At 37.4% G+C, this 19,096-nt stretch overlaps 1 protein-coding gene across 1 annotated transcript; it reads right to left on the bottom strand.

Moving 5' to 3' along the window:
* Positions 1 to 3,203: 3,203 nt before the first annotated feature.
* On the bottom strand, positions 3,204 to 17,253 carry LOC120329737 (uncharacterized). The gene is made up of 13 exons (XM_078118337.1): positions 16,810 to 17,253; positions 13,892 to 13,950; positions 13,695 to 13,734; positions 13,063 to 13,188; positions 12,756 to 12,875; positions 10,945 to 11,130; positions 10,309 to 10,401; positions 8,030 to 8,168; positions 7,539 to 7,623; positions 6,580 to 6,661; positions 6,295 to 6,471; positions 3,945 to 4,153; positions 3,204 to 3,398 (listed from the first exon to the last, which is right to left on the bottom strand). The coding sequence occupies exons 1-13, from the start codon at positions 16,877 to 16,879 to the stop codon at positions 3,204 to 3,206; spliced, it is 1,581 nt and encodes a 526-aa protein (XP_077974463.1). The 5' UTR covers positions 16,880 to 17,253.
* Between the last annotated feature and the right edge of the window lie 1,843 nt (positions 17,254 to 19,096).

Genomic DNA, 19,096 nt, shown 5'->3' with positions numbered 1-19,096 from the left:
GGTGTTGCTGCTCGATAACCAGTACTTGTTTATCGCGTCGCCTTTCACCATGGAATGCAAATTTTCTTTTTTTTTACTTCATTTTGTATTTACAATGTGTATTTTCAGTATGGTGGCAGAATAAACTGCTGATTTGTTACAAGAGAGGGAGATTAAAACTGGGTATTTGCATTGCGATACGCAGGTATGATAAGGAAAAGTCTCTTGTGGGACGATGAAAAACATTTCAGAATGTCTGCAATTTACATTGTTTTGCCAACACCGGTTGTGCTCTGATTAAAGTCCGTATACAAACGGGCACTGGTACGTAATATAGAGTAGGCCAAAATATAAGTTTGCCGAACATGAGTGAACGTAGAAATATTTTGCAATTAAATCGTGTCTTCTAGAGAGGATGAATAAATGCTTGATTAAGCCTGAGCCGGAGAAACGAGTGGATTCTATTAAGTGGTTGATAACAAGAGCTCGTACGAGGTCGAGTTTGGTTGAACAGAGAGGATTTCTGTGTTTCAGTTTGGTAATGTGGTCGTTTGCTCTGTTTATTTATCTTTAAATGTTAAATCTTATAATGCATCTGCAAAAAATAAAAATACAGGGCATTGTTGGCCTACCGAAGGGATGGGCAATTTCAAGCCAAGCAAAGACTTTTGTGGGTTACCGATACCTACCTCTTCGAGAAGTATTTACCAAACCGAGTCTATGCCGTAGTTTAAATGAGCTTTTAATAGGAAATATACGAAGAAGTTGATAAATAAGAAGCTTGTTCAAGATCAATTCTGGCTGAACAAAGGTAATTTCTGTTTTCAATAACGGAGATATCGCTTGCTCATTGGCAGTATGTTTACGTATCTCAAAATGTGGCACTACCGTAGTATGTGTACCAGGTTAAGGCATAATTTGATTCCTGTTCTCCTTAATTTAGTTCTATTACGAGTTCGAAAACTGTTTGTGTAGCCAAGTGAATATACCCCCTGCCCATAGCATTCCGTCCCTTTACACAACTTTAAGTAAAATAGCCGAACAAAATTAGTTACCCTACATATTGGTACACAATTCTGGAGCGTCCAAAATGTTACATCCACTTTATAGAAAATAGTAACTAACACAAACCGTACAAATATAAGGCATTGTTGGTCCGAGACATAGCTGTGTTACTTATACCAGTGATGGCATTCGCGATTTTAAGAACGGGTTCTCTTTTGTATCGAACTCGCTAACAACGATTCCCTCAATAAGAGTGTTCCCAACTAAGTGTTCCCTTTCCCTACTTGTCTAATTTAGAAAAAACTGTTTTTAAATTTCCAATTCTCCGATTAGGCTAATTTCTTAGTTTTGTGAGAAAATAAATTTGAACTTTATCATTTTTATAATTCATCGATAACGTTTTGTAAGACAATTTTATTCACACAAAGTAGCAAATAATATTTCTGCACTGAAAGTTTACATTATTTTTCATGAATTTCATTTGTTAAGTTCAGTTCGTGAAAAATAATTTGAACTTTCATTGACAAAATATTTTGCCAAAAATCGATAAGATCCAGAAACACATCTAACAAACAAAATATCTGTATATACATATTATATATCACACTAATTCACACACAAGAAAATTGAAAAACAAAACAAAAAATAAAATGTTTGCCATGTTTTGAGAGCCTGAGGAAAAAGGGGCATACGAAATATAAAACTTGATTAATTCATAGAGAAGACAATGCTGTAATTTGTTTCAATTTTGATAAATTCCTAACATTTCCTCGTATTTTGTTCTTGTCTCACTGAAGTTTCAAATTATTTTTCAGCTTTTTTACCTATTGAATAACCAGGAAAATATCTTATTTAATGGCGTGATTAAGAACAATTCAAATAAATGAAGTACGATAGCAAATATAATAAAAAGAAAATCATCAATCCTTAGAATTCACACACAAGAAAAATAAAATGTTAAGAGACCTGTGAGTAATGAAACTTGCCATTGTAAAGCAAAGACAATGCTGTAATTGATTTCAGTTTTTAAATCTAAAATACAAATTGAAAACTCGAACCCAAAGTTAAGGTAAAACAACTTGATAGTTGTAAAGGATTTCTCAACCAAATTTGATTTTCTGGAAGTTCGAGTGAAAAATGCGACATGCTCGGGGGATTACTCCTGGTAAAATTTTGTCTTATTTGGACAATTTGGATATAAGTCTTTTTTAATTCCAATTCTCTGATTGAGCTGATTTCTTAGTTTTTTGGGCAATGAATTCAGTCTCTATCGTTTTTAAAATACATCGATGACGTTTTGCAAGACAATTTTATTCACACAAAGTAGCAAATAATATTTCTGCACTGAAAGTTCATAATTTCAGAAAGTTCCGTGAATTTCATTTGTTAAGTTTAGTTCGTGAAAAATAATTTCAACTTTAATTGATAAAATATTTTGCCAAAAATTGATAAGATCCATAAACACATTGTATATCACACTAATTAACACACAAAAAAGATATAGCAAAAGAAATGAACTTTTTTTCATGGGTTAAAGAGTCGATGGGCGGCGAGTCTGGGAGGTTCAACGGAGAAGTTTGCATTTACCAAAGTTTTAATCGTTAAAATTTGATTTTTTTCAGAGTCGATTGCGATTTTCCTCCGATTTCACAGCTTTATCCAAATAAAGTTCAATGACAAATATCTGAAGACAATTTATTCCTGTAATTTTTGAAAATTTGAATTTTACGATATTTAGACTCTAAATAGGTTACAAGTACGAAGCCGTTATTCGTAGAGTATTGACCATTTTTGTAATTTAATAAAATTTCCTGAACATGAAATATATATTTGAATAAACCAAATTACCAAAATTTTAAGATTATTCACATTCACACAGAAACAAATTGAGTTAAAATAATAAATTCAAACTTTTCTTGGACACATCTAGAAAATACAAAATAGTTTGTTTGTTAGAAATCTAACAATGAATATAATATGAGGTTTATATACCGCATGCAGAATCTATTTACTTTATATGCTTGTTCAACTGTGGGCCGTGGAAATAGTAATTTGGGGTGTAAATGTGCAAAACGAATATTTGGGAATACAATAGCATAAGCTTTTTCAACTGTGGAAATAGTAATTAAAAGTTTTAATTAGGCTTAGGTGAATAAAATTTAGTCTCAAACTCAAGTAATTCTATAGTTTTTTGTTTATCGATCATTCAATGTACAGAGTTATAATTCATTTTCACAGATGGCTCCGTGATATGCATGGGAAGGGGGAACATTAGAAATCCATTGATCATCCGGTTTTCGATTGACACCAACAATAACAGTTGTGTACGATGCATCGGTATACGGAAGACCACTATACCAAGCCTCAGTTGGTTGAGACATAGTTTGGCCCGTCGTTGAATACAGCTGACCACCCTGTCGATATGAAATATATTTTCAGAAATATAACATAGTGAAGTTTGAAAATTTGGTTTAACCAGTAATCCTCGCCATATGAAAAAAAACCTAATGAAGCGTGACGTCATCACGTGACTGTTCTGCTCAGTCACACTTCAGTGATTACCGTTGGTGGATAAGAATTGAATGAAATAGACACATAAATCAAATTAGTTTGGATTAGTATTTTTTGATTTGGTGACAGAGCTGTAAACTTGAAGCGTTCCACCGAAGTTGGAGTCAAATTTTGAATCACCCGGAAATATTACAGGGAGACGAAAGTTTGAAGTTGAATTTTTTGATAGAAACCGAAAAACCCTGCCAAATAAATTTTTCTAATCCTGTAGGATTTGATTTGAACTTCTCTTCTATTCAACGGTTATATGAGTTTGAAAACAAAATGTAATAGCACGTGGTAATGCGGAAGCAATATCGGCCATAACATTTATATTTCATATTATAAACATTATTTTATAATGATTTCATGTATGACCGCCTAAACAACATGATTCAGAGTCGACCTACCTTGTAAGTCATTCCCGTACGAACCCGAATGTAATCCCATCCATCAGGAATCATTGGTCGTAAATAATCAACAACCCGGTTGTAGTGTGTGACGTCATAAATGTTAGCCAATTTGTTTTTGCAAAGAGATTCAGCGACGCTTAATGAGACGTTCGTCACGTCATAAACGATCGCTCGAATACATCTTGAATTATAGACAACTCCACATTCTGAAACAAAAATGACATTCAAAAATGTTTGAAGTCAGATATTTATGAAACTATTATTAAGGAGAATATTTATTTCTACGTTTTAATTGAAACCTTTTATTCATTTTATCCAGGATATTTGTCTTTTGTAGTTTTTTACAATAATATGATTGTGATCCTTTAGTAGTTTTGACCATACGTCATTTTGTTGGATTCAAGAAAGGACTCGCAAACTTACTCAGATATAAAGTAAACGTTTTTATGAGCAGATTACGTGCAGCCACTGAGCTATTAGAGCTGAAGAAACATAGCAGTGAAATATGCGATTGATAATACAGGCCGATGGGACTTGAAGAATATGAGCATGATAAATCTATAACGTACTGAATATTAGATAACTGGAGTTCTATAAAAAACTTTTTGTCACGAAGCGAGTTCGTAGACAACCGACACGATCGCCAGTGGATGCCGCAATTAATCAACAGTATCAGTGGTTGCCTGCACAGTTTCTTATTTCAATGTAGGAATATTTCCAAAAATATTAGCTCGTTGCCTATCTGTAAACGTTTGTGCAGAGCCTTGTTCAGAGTGAAGGGATGGTTAAAACCAATAGGCTTTCACCGATCTTTGGTTGCTCCCGTAGAGCCTTGTTCAGAGAGAATGTGTGAAAACTACCCGTAATAACAGCATCTGCTTATATATCAGTAATTGCTTGTTCATTCAGAATGAACGTGTTTTAACGCCTAGCTCTTCACGTCGCAATATTTGTTTCTGTAGAATGTTGTTCAGTGTGAAAGCATGAAAACCGGAAGGTTCAATTCATTTCTGAGTTAATGGCTCGCCAGTGACATACGCTCCGCCCCGAATTCAGGAGAGAGCACCCGCTGAATTTAATTTTTAAGAGTAGGAAACGAAGGCCACAGGGTAATGAGTAATGGTGAATGAACTGGAAAAAGTCTGGCGTCCAATCTGCGCGCAGGCAACAAGAATGAATACGGTGACGATAGGGATAGATATATAGTCCCAATCGCCATTTCAAAGCCTCCCCTATACAGGTCTATTGGGCTGCCAAATGGATAGCAGATTGCAGGTTATGGATCGCCATTTAGATGGCCTCTTCCACACAGGACATATGGACAGTAGTTTAGGGATGGATATATGGCCCCAATCCTAGACTTGGAGGAATTTACGAAATTACGAAATTTATTTTCGCATACCTCGGCAAATTTCAAATTGCCTAAAGTCGTAATTGTTGACTAAACGCACTTAGTGTTAGGAAAGAGTTGGAAACCTCCTTTTTCGTTCTTTTTGGATGACTGAAAAAGTCGCCAATAACGCGTGCCATTGCATTTTCTTTAAATCGCAGATTGTTTTCATCAGCGCGGTGTGCTACTTAAAGCCTTAAACACCTTCACGTTGATATTTATTCTCTCTAAATCACAAATTACGCGAGGACGATAATATTTAGTTTTCGGTTCTCGCAAGGAATTGTGAGATTGTTGTTAAAAACAAGTCATGATATTATGATCATCGGCGACGAGACGCTAGAGATTATAAAGAGGTGAATCCACAACCCAAATATTTTGATTGAAAAGCGGCATTGTAAAATAATAAAAGTAAAACTAGGAGAAAAGCCATAAGTTTTGTTTTAGGAGGCTTGGGACAGATCAAAAATGCTTTTTGGACATTGTCAATCGCAAATGGCTCACATTATGTTGGATTGTCTTTGACGCTAAAGCGTTTTTCGGAAATTACGAATGAAAACAAGATTATATTATCGGACACAATGCCACACATTTTTATGGCCGCGGCATTTTGGATTAGTAATCCTTTCATATTTTTAGTCAACAAAACAGCAGGTTACATTGAACACAATTAAAGCATGATATTTTAAATATGCCTGTATGTGGATTAAATGGATGGGTCATGGATTAAGTACTTTGGGCAATTGCGAATTGTACTTGCGAAGTTTTTAACGCAGACCCAATCGTCATGAGTACCTCTCCCATACGGGGACATTGGTCTGATTATGGAAAGCAGGTTAAAAATAGGGATGGATATATGATCCCAATCGGCATTTTAATGGCCTCCCCCATTCAGGGCTACTGGGCTGCCATACAGACAGCAGGCTAGAAATAGGAAATATAGAAAGAAAAAACTACCTGGAGCGCACACTGGTGTTGTGGACCATGAACCGTCAGCTTTGCATGTTCCCGTCTGCCCCCCTTCCAAAGTGTAACCACTGCTGCAAGAGTAACTGACCTCCTGATCCTGACTGTACAAGTTATGCTCAGGAGAAATTGTTCCGTTCTCGAGATTTCGCTTAGCACAAGGTGTAGCTACAAAAAGAAATGATGAAAAAGTTTAACTCGCAGACTATTTGTTTCTTTCAAATCCGTAAAATATTTCGTAAAATATTTAAAAATACTGGAATCTTGCTTACTTACCTAGACCATAACATTCGGAAGAGTTCGAAGTTGTTATGTTGTCTAACTCTACATTCCCGGATGCGTCAAGCACAAGTTGGACCTAAATGAAATAAAAAAGATTGAAGTTTGAGCAAGGCAGAGACTAGAGCAGGAGTGGGCAAGGTTTTCAGAAAAGGGGCAAAAAAATAGCAATATAAAAGCGGACCATGTAAAAGTGACGTAAACAGTTACGTTTCATAAAATATTTGCAAAAGCAAAGTTTAAAATCAATGAACCTCGTACCAAAAACAAAATTTAATCGTAATCTTAACAATTAACCAAAATTTGATTTTAGTTTGATTGTGGCAGCATCGGGCGGGCCAGATTAAATTACCCAACGGCTGTTTTTGGCTAGCGGCCCGTACTTTGCCCATCTGTATTTGAACGTATCGTAATTGCAAAGGAATTCTCACAGAGTCAAAAGATCTACATTTGAGGTTTATACATGCGGAGTGAAAGGTTGGTAATATGTGTTCCCTGTTTGTAAAGGAATTCTAGAAAAACTTCAATTATGCGAAGAAATGATTACAACCCTCTGAGCGCTGATAAAGTAGACCTGGACCTGGGGCAGAAATTTGAAATTTAGACTGGCGGGCCATGTAAGTGCGACGTAATAAATTACATTTTATGAACAATATTCACGGTTACAAAAGCAAAAGTAAAAAACATTTTGATCGCATTTTTAAAAAATTCCTCAAGTTATTTTCAGCTAAAATGTCAAAATTTGGTTTAGTTTGGTTGTAGCAGGATCAGGCGGGCCAGATTGAATTTCCCAACTGGCTGAATTTAGCCCGCGGGCCGCAGTTTGCCCATGTCAGAGCTAGACTACGCTTTCGCGTTTTACGAAATGGGATTCACATCCCAAGCAATTCCGAATTAAATTTTCCAATTTTAAAATTCCAATTTTCCCAATTTTTGCTAAAAGATGTGTTACAAACCTCGGTATCTGTAGAGTTTGCTTTCTTTAAAACGAATTTCTCTGTTTTCCAGGTAGTCGAGGCAGAAAACGGCCAGATTGCTTTCCTAAAAGTTACAAAACATATAATTGCTGTCTTTACATCGACTTCCAAAAAAATCAAAATCGGTTATACTCGGCATTTTCAAGGAACTCATTTACATGAAATCTATTTCTCAGCTCTTTTTCCGAGCGCATCAAATTTAACTGTCTTAAAGTCTCGCGTTAATCAGCATTTTCCAATGTGAAAATCACCGCTATAGTTTTTTATAGTTTTAGCAGATCTTCATATTACAGTGCTTGACAGTGGTTTTGTTCCCAGATGATACTCAAAGCAAAATGTTTGGAACAACCTAAAATGGGCGTGCAACTTTCCTAAATCCTCACTGTATAGCGGCTGCCAATACAAAGCCTTCTTTGGAGTGAAAGCGGGAAATATTTGAGTAAAAAATAAATGCATTGTTAGCTACTCACGTTACAGTTCCATTGTGAGCCTTAGCCACCAGTTCCCCATCAGATGTTCCTTTTATGTCGACACTCATGCATAGTTCCTCATTGCCAGCCAAAGCCTTGGGTAAGGATGTGATTGTACCATTACCAGCAAGAACATAACCTAGAATGAATTGGAATAAGAAATGTGAGTAATTCTGGTGTGAGAACTGGGATACAGGTTGAGTATTTTTCAACGAGCAGAGTTACAGGCACTCACTCAGAGTTAATGAGACTCAGTTGTAAGTAAAGTTACAGGCAATCAGTCAGAAGTAAAGGAGACTCAGTTGTAAGCAAAGTTACAGGCAATCACTCAGAAGTAAAGGAGACTCAGTTGTAAGCAAAGTTACAGGCACTCACTCAGAAGTAAAGGAGACTCAGTTGTAAGCAAAGTTACAGGCACTCACTCAGAGTAAATGAGACTCAGTTGTAAGTAAAGTTACAGGCAATCACTCAGAAGTAAAGGAGACTCAGTTGTGGGCAAAGTTACAGGCAATCACTCAGAAGTAAAGGAGACTCAGTTGTAAGCAAAGTTACAGGCACTCACTCAGAAGAAAAAGGAGACTCCGTTGTAAGTAAAGTCACAGGCACTCACTCAGAAGAAAAGGAGACTCACTTGCAAGCAAAGTTACGGGCACTCACTCAGAAGTAAAGGAGACTCAGTTGTAAGTAAAGTTACAGGCACTCACTCAGAAGTAAAGATGACTCATTTGCAAGCAAAGTTACGGGCACTCACTCAGAAGTAAAGGAGACTCAGTTGTAAGTAAAGTTACAGGCACTCACTCAGAAGTAAAGGTGACTCATTTGAAAGCAAAGTTACGGGCACTCACTCAGAAGTAAAGGTGACTCATTTGAAAGCAAAGTTACGGGAACTCACTCAGAAGTAAAGATGACTCATTTGCAAGCAAAGTTACGGGCACTCACTCAGAAGTAAAGGAGACTCAGTTGTAAGTAAAGTTACAGGCACTCACTCAGAAGTAAAGGTGACTCATTTGAAAGCAAAGTTACGGGCACTCACTCAGTAGTAAAGGTGAATCAATTGTAAGCAAAGTTACGGGCACTCACTCAGAAGTAAAGGTGACTCATTTGAAAGCAAAGTTACGGGCCTCACTCAGAAGTAAAGGAGACTCAGTTGTAAGTAAAGTTACAGGCACTCACTCAGAAGTAAAGGTGACTCATTTGAAAGCAAAGTTACAGGCACTCACTCAGAAGTAAAGGTGACTCATTTGAAAGCAAAGTTACGGGCACTCACTCAGAAGTAAAGGTGACTCATTTGAAAGCAAAGTTACGGGCACTCACTCAGAAGTAAAGGTGACTCATTTGAAAGCAAAGTTACGGGCACTCACTCAGAAGTAAAGGTGACTCATTTGCAGGCAAAGTTACAGGCACTCACTCAGAAGTAAAGGAGACTCATTTGTAAGCAAAGTTACGGGCACTCACTCAGAAGTAAAGGTGACTCATTTGTAAGCAAAGTTACGGGCACTCACTCAGAAGTAAAGGTGACTCATTTGCAGGCAAAGTTACAGGCACTCACTCAGAAGTAAAGGAGACTCAGTTGTAAGTAAAGTTACAGGCACTCACTCAGAAGTAAAGGAGACTCAGTTGTAAGTAAAGTTACGGGCACTCACTCAGAAGTAAAGGAGACTCAGTTGTAAGTAAAGTTACAGGCACTCACTCAGAAGTAAAGGAGACTCAGTTGTAAGTAAAGTTACGGGCACTCACTCAGAAGTAAAGGAGACTCAGTTGTAAGTAAAGTTACAGGCACTCACTCAGAAGTAAAGGAGACTCAGTTGTAAGTAAAGTTACAGGCACTCACTCAGAAGTAAAGGAGACTCAGTTGTAAGTAAAGTTACGGGCACTCACTCAGAAGTAAAGGAGACTCAGTTGTAAGCAAAGTTACAGGCACTCACTCAGAAGTAAAGGTGACTCATTTGCAGGCAAAGTTACAGGCACTCACTCAGAAAGTAAAGGTGACTCATTTGAAAGCAAAGTTACGGGCACTCACTCAGATGTAAAGAAGCCTCATTTGTAAGCAAAGTTGCAGGCACTCACTCAGAAAGTAAAGGTGACTCATTTGAAAGCAAAGTTACGGGCACTCACTCAGATGTAAAGAAGCCTCATTTGTAAGCAAAGTTGCAGGCACTCACTCAGAAAGTAAAAGTGACTCATTTGTAAATAAAGTAACGAACACTCACTCAGATGTAAAGAAGCCTCATTTGTAAGCAAAGTTACAGGCACTCATTCATTTCATATGGAAACAATACCTGTAATGTCCTTAGTCCTTTCAAATGTTCCATTAACTCTCATGTAGCCACATGTAGGGTTGGTTGAAGACTCAAAATCACAAGTAAGATCGACTGAAAAACATAAAAGAACTTTTTTAGAGACCTAGCCTCGTATTCTGGCCTAAACCAAATATTATTTTACTGTGAACAGGGCTGTAAAGTCAGATGAAATTCACAATCGACATCGGGTTAAAAACTATTTTAACTTCGACTCGGCTTATAAGTCCAGAGATAATGAAATGTCCTAATGTCAGACTTTCAATGCTAACAAGTCAAAATTATCAATGAAAACTCAAAAGACAGGTTTGCTAATAATTCATAACAGTATATTTAGTCAGGCTTGCATGAATTGGACTTAAGAAGTGTAAATAGCCAATAGCCAATCCCACCAGTGGTCTCATTACCAGTCCATGTTGGATTTAGAAATAGCTAACTAGTTATTTGTTTCAGTTAGTGTTTGGATGGCATAGTCAGGTGGGGGTTAGGATTGACATGTGCAAAAATCGTTATGCTACACTCACTAGAAGTACTTGGGATACGAAACTACACGAGGCACCAACAACCGAACACCCTGAAGTTAAAAATTATCCTTGAATACACAGCGTCAACACTTACCTACGCAGGTGGGCACTTCCCCCCAGGTTCCATTTTCTCCGCATTTTCCCATGTTTGATCCTTGAAGAACGTATCCAGCATTGCATGAATATTTGATTGTTTGACCAAACTCTAAATCAGGTGCGGTCGTAAGGTCCACAATCCCGTTTTTTAGAGCTTCAGGTGCTGGGCAGGTACGTACTGTAACTGAACATTGAAACAGTTATAAGGTGCAGACCAGACTTTTCAACAATTTTGCCAAATTTTGATATCTTAGGTATTTTCACCTCCTCGACCTCGAATAAAAAACAAACAAAAAAAAAACAAGAATTTAGAGCAGGGCTCGGCAAACTTTTGTCGGGCCAAAATTAAAGATTGCAAGTCATTGGCGGGCCACACATATTTATAGAAAGTTCAAAACCGAACGAATGATACTTTTTCTATTAAAAATCAAGCAATGATACATCTCTCAAATAGAATATGGATTTATTTTCTCATTTCCATTTGAATATTTTCGGCGCCATTAAACTCTTTGCATTTAGCATCAACTTTTCTGCGTTTTGTTGTTATTTGTCTAATTATAATTAGATTATCTGCTTATTAAACGAGTAATTGTGAATTATATACTTGTTAGGTTATAATATAATTTAGTCTACACGTGTCTCACAATAAATTCGGGCCGGATTCAGCCCGCGGGCCGTAGTTTGCCGACCCCTGATTTAGAGCCCGGATGGGCAAGCTACAACCCTTACGTGCGGGCAATCAGCTCTTGGTTTTTTGATGACGTATTCAAGTGGGGGTCGGGAATAATATCTCCAAAAATTGTTACGATACACCCACTAGAAGTTATTCAGATAAGAAACTACACAAGACCCACAGTGTCAATGTTTTATCATTTTCGGTTCAGCCACCATTAAATTCTATCATAGTGAATGGGAATAGTAATTGTGATGTCACATGCACTTTTCTGAATGAGGCCCTGAAAGTTTGGTCGACATATATAAAACACATATTGACTTTAGAAAAATTCCACCGTGCGGAAAGTAGGGAAATTCCCCCCATACTGAGAAAAAAAAATTTGAAATCGTCAATTTAACCAAGTTGAAACGTAATTTTGGTAAGAATTGTTTTATTCTCATTCAATTCATCAATACAGTAAATTTGGTAGATAAAATAAAACAAATATCAACATTTAATAAAATTCCAATTTGCGGAAAGTAAAGAGTTTACCCCACTGTATCGAAAAAAATCGACGAAAAAGTGAGTAACTGCGATTTCTGGGTCTTGTATAGTTTAATATCACATGTAATGGGTGTGGCCTAACCATTTTTTGCATATTTTATTCCCAACCCCCCATCTGAATACGTCATCCAAAAAAAAACACGACAAAATATACGGACGTTTTCACGACATTTTTTTGGGATTACTTAATCCGATGAGGGTGCCCGCTTTAATTACTTAACTACACCAGTATCCGATTTCTTGAGTCGAACAGTGCAGCAACAACACCATAGGGCATAAAGCGGAGCAACGCTCGAATTACGGCGCCATCTGAAGGCAATTTTGCTAAGTCCTATTTTAAGGCGCCTTGCAGGGATAAAGAAAGTCATTTTTTCAAGGATGATCTGAGGCCATAACGTTGATATCTTTTAATCGAGCAAATACATTTAGTGTTTTCGTGATTCGTTTTCAAATCTCACTACTTTTCCGGAAAGCATCGCAATTTACTTGTTCTGGAGAATTCCTAATTAAGATATTAAACGTGTACTAAAAAGCGTTTAGGGGAGAAATATTTTCCGATTGAAAAACGAGAAAGAAAAGGCCACACCAACCTGTACTCTGTTCGACTTTTGTAGTTTGTGGGAGCACAGTAGACAGAAAGACTTCCTTAGTTGACCACGGGGATGTAGCAGGGACAGTTGAAGAGCGCGTCGTGTTCTTGACTTTGTTACCTGTGGGAAAAAGTGAATTTATATTATAAGTTTATAGCAAGATTTGAAGGTTCGGGTACTTCAAGGTAAGAATGAGACACTCAAGGTCAGCGTTTTTGCACAATCGCCTTATTACCGATTACTATTACTGAAAAGGACGTTTTCAATATCCAGTGCATGAGATACCAAAATACATGTATTTTCATACCCTGGGGATTGGTCGTTTCTTTGACTCCTACAACAGAGGGCTGCACTGAGTTCGTCTCAGCTTCTTCCAACACCTTTTCTAATTGATTGAGCTCACTTTTCATTCCGTCTAATCGTTCCGTTAAAGCTGCGAAAATAAAAAAAGAATTTAAATTGCCATCAGTTTTACAATCCGAATTCAGTGAATTTTTTTGTTTGAAGATATGAAAAATAAGAATATGAGATGGGTATTGCTAAACTATATGTCATGATTTAATTGGTAAACATGGCGCAATAAAAATAGAAAATTATGAAATTCACTGATAAAACGGTGGTGCTCTTGAAGAATGCGTACCAATATGGCGGACATTGGAACGTAATATTTGTACCAGGTTAGGATTAGGTCCTAATTTAATTCTAATTTTCCTTATTTTAGTTCAATTACAAGTTGGAGGACTAATTAGGTAACTCCCGTAGTATTTGCACCTTAAATTATAGCCTCACCCTAACATGGTAAACATACTACGTTCCTATTTCCGCCATCTTGGTACGAATACTTCAGGGGTACCTAAACGATTGTTAGCTATCATACCGTTTGGCAAATATGAAAAATAGCGGAGGTATTTAAAAGGAAGTAATATTGTGGACACGAACCTTCCAAAGCTTTCTCTTCTTCTTTTGTGCACTGTCCATTCTGAAATAGAACAAGAGAGAAATGTTTAAATATAATGACATGAAGGTTGCACATCCATGCATTAAGGCATTAGCTTAGCAAGTGTTCCCCGTGAAAAAGTGTTCCCATGGATTAAAGTGAAATAATACCAGTATGAAACTACTACTAAAGCTCTCACCGTAAGTTCTCTCCAAGTAGGTTGATCGTCGCAAATCATAGGAATCCAGCATTCCTCTCCTGTTAGAAAAAATAAATAAATTAGAAATCGAGTTAATCGTTCATTTTAAAATAGGTTTTTTAACATATAAACGAAAGTTATGTCACTGAACTTTTTTTATAGAGAGACTATTTTAGTACCTATTTCCTTATGGCGCGCATCGGCTTATTCCATATTTAATTTTATACTGCTACCTACGTCATGCGAACGCACTATTTTCCTCGATGATGATTGGTCGAATCAAATTTAAATTTCACGCCCGCCGTTGAGGCGGGACGCCATGAGACCAGAGTACAATTATTTGAATTTATACAAATTTGTTAGTCTACTATTTTTAATTTTCGAAACGGTGGGTATTTGAGACGGGAATTTATTTGATTAATATCAGCTTCATAAAATTCTGAGTTGGTTTTATTCTATAACAATCTTTTACAATTCAAAAGTGACTTAAAACCGAATAATAGTACAAAATTGAATGCCGAGGCCCCAAGACTTGGCCTATTTTGCCCGGTAAACTCAGCCCTGTTTACAGTACAGCAACGCATCCAATACGAGACAAAATTAACGAGGTATTCGAGGGGGAAATCTATCAGATAAAAAATTATTATTTTCAAAATTCAAATTTTGGTTCAACTTTCATCGAGAGACCGAGGTTCGTCATATTATTACGCCGTCATACCGGCTTCCCCTACGCCGCAATAAATGAATATTCCTCCTAACACAAATATTTCAGCCGTAAAACGAAAAAAGCAGATATGAAATTTGTCAAATGAATTGTTTCAATTCACAGTTACGCCGTGTCACTTATATTGGCTAAATCGCCAATTTACGAATACATTATGAAATGTTAAAATTTGTTGAATTCGACAAATAAAGTGTTTTTTCATCGTATTTTTGCCCAAGTTTTTCGATGTGGTTCGAAAAAAATATTGGAATTTCTAGAATAATGTCACTAATACACACAATAAGAACGTATATTAATAAATTTTTGAATTCTATACTTATAATCTTAATACGCTCCGGTGGTATGGCACCAAGATGGCGCACAACCTGATAATCCTAGCCTGGTACACATACCATGTTTAGGTTGGGCGCCATCTTGGTGCACATACTATCGGAGCGCCCTTAATACTTATATAAAGCGTTCATGCCGTTTGGATATCATTGGCCTGATTGTTTGAGTCTTAATAGAATTTTTAAATAACTAACCCTCTGTATAAACCAATAATTTTTATATTCGAAAATCGCTGGGGAGGTTTTTAGTATTTATTTTAATTATTGCTTTGAAAAAATATAGGAATATCTACAATAATGTCACCAATACACTGTTACAATGAGAACGTATATTATTAGATTTCTGGATTCTATACTTATAATCTTAATACGGCGCTCCGGTAGTATGTGCACCAAGATGGCGCACAACCTGATAATCCTAGCCTGGTACACATATCCTGTTCAGGTTGTGCGCCATCTTGGTGCACATACTACCGGAGCGCACCAAGATGGCGCACAACCTGATGATCCTAGCCTGGTACACATACCATGTTCAGGTTGTGCGCCATCTTGGTGCACATACAACCGGAGCGCACCAAGATGGCGCACAACCTGATAATCCTGGCCTGGTACACATACCATGTTCAGGTTGTGCGCCATCTTGGTGCACATACTACCGGAGCGCACCACGATGGCGCACAACCTGGTAATCCTAGCCTGGTACACATACCATGTTCAGGTTGTGCGCCATCTTGGTGCACATACTACCTGAGCGCACCAAGATGGCGCACAATCTGATAATCGTAGCCTGGTACACATACCATGTTCAGGTTGTGCGCCATCTTGGTGCACATACTACCGGAGCGCACCAAGATGGCGCACAACCTGATAATCCTAGCCTGGTACACATACCATGTTCAGGTTGTGCGCCATCTTGGTGCACATACTACCGGAGCGCCCTTAATACCTATATAAAGCGTTCATGCCGTTTGGATATCAATGGCCTGATTGTTTGAGTCTTTATATGATTTTTAAATAACTAACCCCTTCTATAAACTACTAATCTTATTTTTATATTCGAAAATTGCTGGGGAATATTTAGTAATTGTTTTATTTTTTGCTTTTGTAAAATCAGCGATTATTATAAGTTGATAGTAAGTGTACCAGGTTAGCGTTAGTGTGTGATAGCCAAGTAAATACCCCCCCCCCCGCCCCCCGCCCCCCGCCCATGAGTTCCAGTCCCTTTATACAACTTGATATAAGTTAGGCGAACGAAATTAGTCACCTTAATATTGGTACATACACTTCTGGAGAGCCAAAAAACAGCCAACACTAACAATTTGTAAATTTTAACACAAATTATTCCAGAATATTATTCATGCACAATTATTCAATGTGCAGCTCCATTTAGAGCAGCTCAATTATCTTGCCTGATATACTGAGGCAAAAGTTTTACTTGATGTAAGAATTATCAATTGGGTATCAAATATCCAACGAAATTATTTATTTTATCGTGCAGGGGTGGCAAGGTTTTTGGACAGGGGGTCAAAAATTTTACTAGACTGGCGGGCCATGTAAGTGTGACGCAAAAAGTCACATTTCATCAACAGTCTTAACGGTTTTACAAAAGCAGAAGAGGAAACCATAAGCCTCCTACCAAAATTTAATCATAATTTCCTCAAATTCCTTGAGCTTTTTTTTAGCTAAAACATCCAAATTGGGTTTTAGTTTGGTTGTGGTAGCATCAGGCGGGCCAAATTAAATTAACAAACTGGCCAAGTATAGGCCCGCCGGCCATAGTTTGCTCATGTCAGTTTTAGTGCGCCCTAAAAAACAAAACTCAGGCAAGCAAGCAAACCCAACAAAGCATGCACGGTTGTACTGACCTTTAATCAATAAACAAGCTTCCATCATTAGTATGAGTCCGATGAAACTGTGTCGAATCGGAATCTTCATTTCGAATCCAAGAATTTCGTCAACTTTGCTTCGATGAAAGTAAATTTTCGAACAGCAAAAATTAGAATGAAGCTTCAGTCTATTCGCATCGGAATATATCCTATGCAAGCTGACTCACTACTTTTGAGCGTGAAAAGAAATTGTTTTCTCTCTTTCAAATTTCAGGAGACGTGTTGCGTCACAAAAAGAGAGTTTGGGTTACTCTTTCTATCTTTATGAAACGATGACGACGACGTCACTACCATGCCCGTGAGAGTCATATTTGACAGAATTTTGGTAAATTTTTGCGCAATATGGCATATTAACCGACACCATGAATCCTATTATTATATATGAAAATCCAGGCCAGACATGTCTTGCCGGATTTTAATATTGCGTGGCCCAGTCTGGGTAGATATAAATATAAATATCAACTGAAAATCAGGAATTTAGAGTCAGAAATGATCTGAAAATTTGACTTTCCTGCGCAATCTGCTTTCCTAGCTTTCAATCTAACTGGATAATTACAAATTTTTTTTTTGAGCGGGATCTGGGGTGTTTAATTTTTGGCGGGGGGCTTCGGTCGGCTCACCGACCGATACAGGATTTCGGATCTCGAATACAATATTTCGCCTGATTGAACTTTAGACGTCGAATATTAGATTTTGGACTTTGAATATAGGTTTACGGACGTCGAATATAGTATTTCAGACGTCGAATATAGGATTTCGGACATCGAATATAGGTTTTAGACCAGTGTTGTTCAACCTTTTCAATCGAAGTATACCTTTTACAGTTTTTCAAGAACTTTGTATACCTTACAAATACCAATGTTTATTTAAGGCTCAAATAAACAATAAATTTTAAGAACATATTGTACTGCAAGATCATCATGCAATCTAATAGGCTAGTGACCGCAAGTTATAAATTTGACTGACTGCCTTAGCGTCGACGGGAATAATGTTCGACGTAAGTCAAACAAAGTGCATGGCATCCGAAATCACCAACCCAGACACATGCCCATATTATCTATATAATTTGTGATGTAACAACGTGCTCACGTCGGTTCTTAGCGTTAATAACATTTTACATTTCATGTGCGCCGCGTTTGCATTGTTGTATCCAATTGAAGATTTTATAGGCTGTCCACTTTTCGTATACCCTTTATCAGTTGTATACCCAACTTATGGTCTGGTGTACACTTGGGTATACCGTCTACCCGGTTGAAGAGCACTGTTTTAGACATCGAATATAAGATTTCGAACGTCGAAAATGAGATTTTAGACATCGAATATAGCATTTCGGACGTCGAATTCTCGGTTCACTTGCTTCAGAAGCGCAAAATAAAAAATAGCCACATATGAGCGCTGCGTCGCCAAATTCCATTCGTTGGGAAGAAAAGATTTGAATACCCTATGATTCGCTACACGCAAGACTCGTAAAGTAATATTAAGCATGATTTTGTTAGAAATTTTTAGTTAAAAGCTAATAAACCGGAAAAATGACATTACTTTAGTTATGCGGTTATAAGTTTCACTCAATTTGACCCAGCAATAAAGTATGCAGCTCTGCAAAGCGACCCAGCATCTTTCATACCTGGTCAGTCCTTGCAATAGAAGACAAAGGTATGGTTATGTTTTATTTATCCATCCGCGCAATTTTTGAGCCATTTAAAATTGATCGCGCGCCTTATAGGTCAGTTCCACAAATGTATGGGTCAGGCAACACTGCACTCAAAACCAGTATCAGTACGAGCGAAGCCGTCTAGCCTAGAAAAATCCCCCTGTCCATATTCGGAGTTACGTGCAAGGATTTCGTAGATGGGCGAGCGATACAAGTCGCTGTTAAGTTGATCACAACATTGCGTGACCGTGTGTTAGTGCGTTGAATTTATGTTTGTGCCGCAGTTGAACTAAGTTAAATCAATCATATTGGCTTCCAACTGAATGTATAGAGCTTTGGTCCAGGCATGGTACTAGATAACATTTATTAAATATGTCGGTGTAGGTATAGTATAGCATATGGTGCTGAGAATCTGATATAATTATCAAAACTTCCTGTGCAATTCCCGCCATTGTTCAACTAATTTTCGCTGCATCGTTCATGAGTAACACCATGCTTTCAAAGTAACGCAGTTTCGAAGTATATTCGTGGTGATTATATGAGCTCATTATCGTTCAAAAAGTCGCGGCAGTTCACGTCAATCATTTACTTTCTGTTCAAGCAGCGCAACGCAAA

The sequence above is a fragment of the Styela clava genome, chromosome 12 (genome assembly GCF_964204865.1).
Source record: "Styela clava chromosome 12, kaStyClav1.hap1.2, whole genome shotgun sequence".
NCBI classification, from domain to species: domain Eukaryota; kingdom Metazoa; phylum Chordata; class Ascidiacea; order Stolidobranchia; family Styelidae; genus Styela; species Styela clava.
The sequence above is the reverse complement of the archived record's forward strand: the minus strand, read 5'-3'. Positions and strand labels throughout refer to the sequence as shown.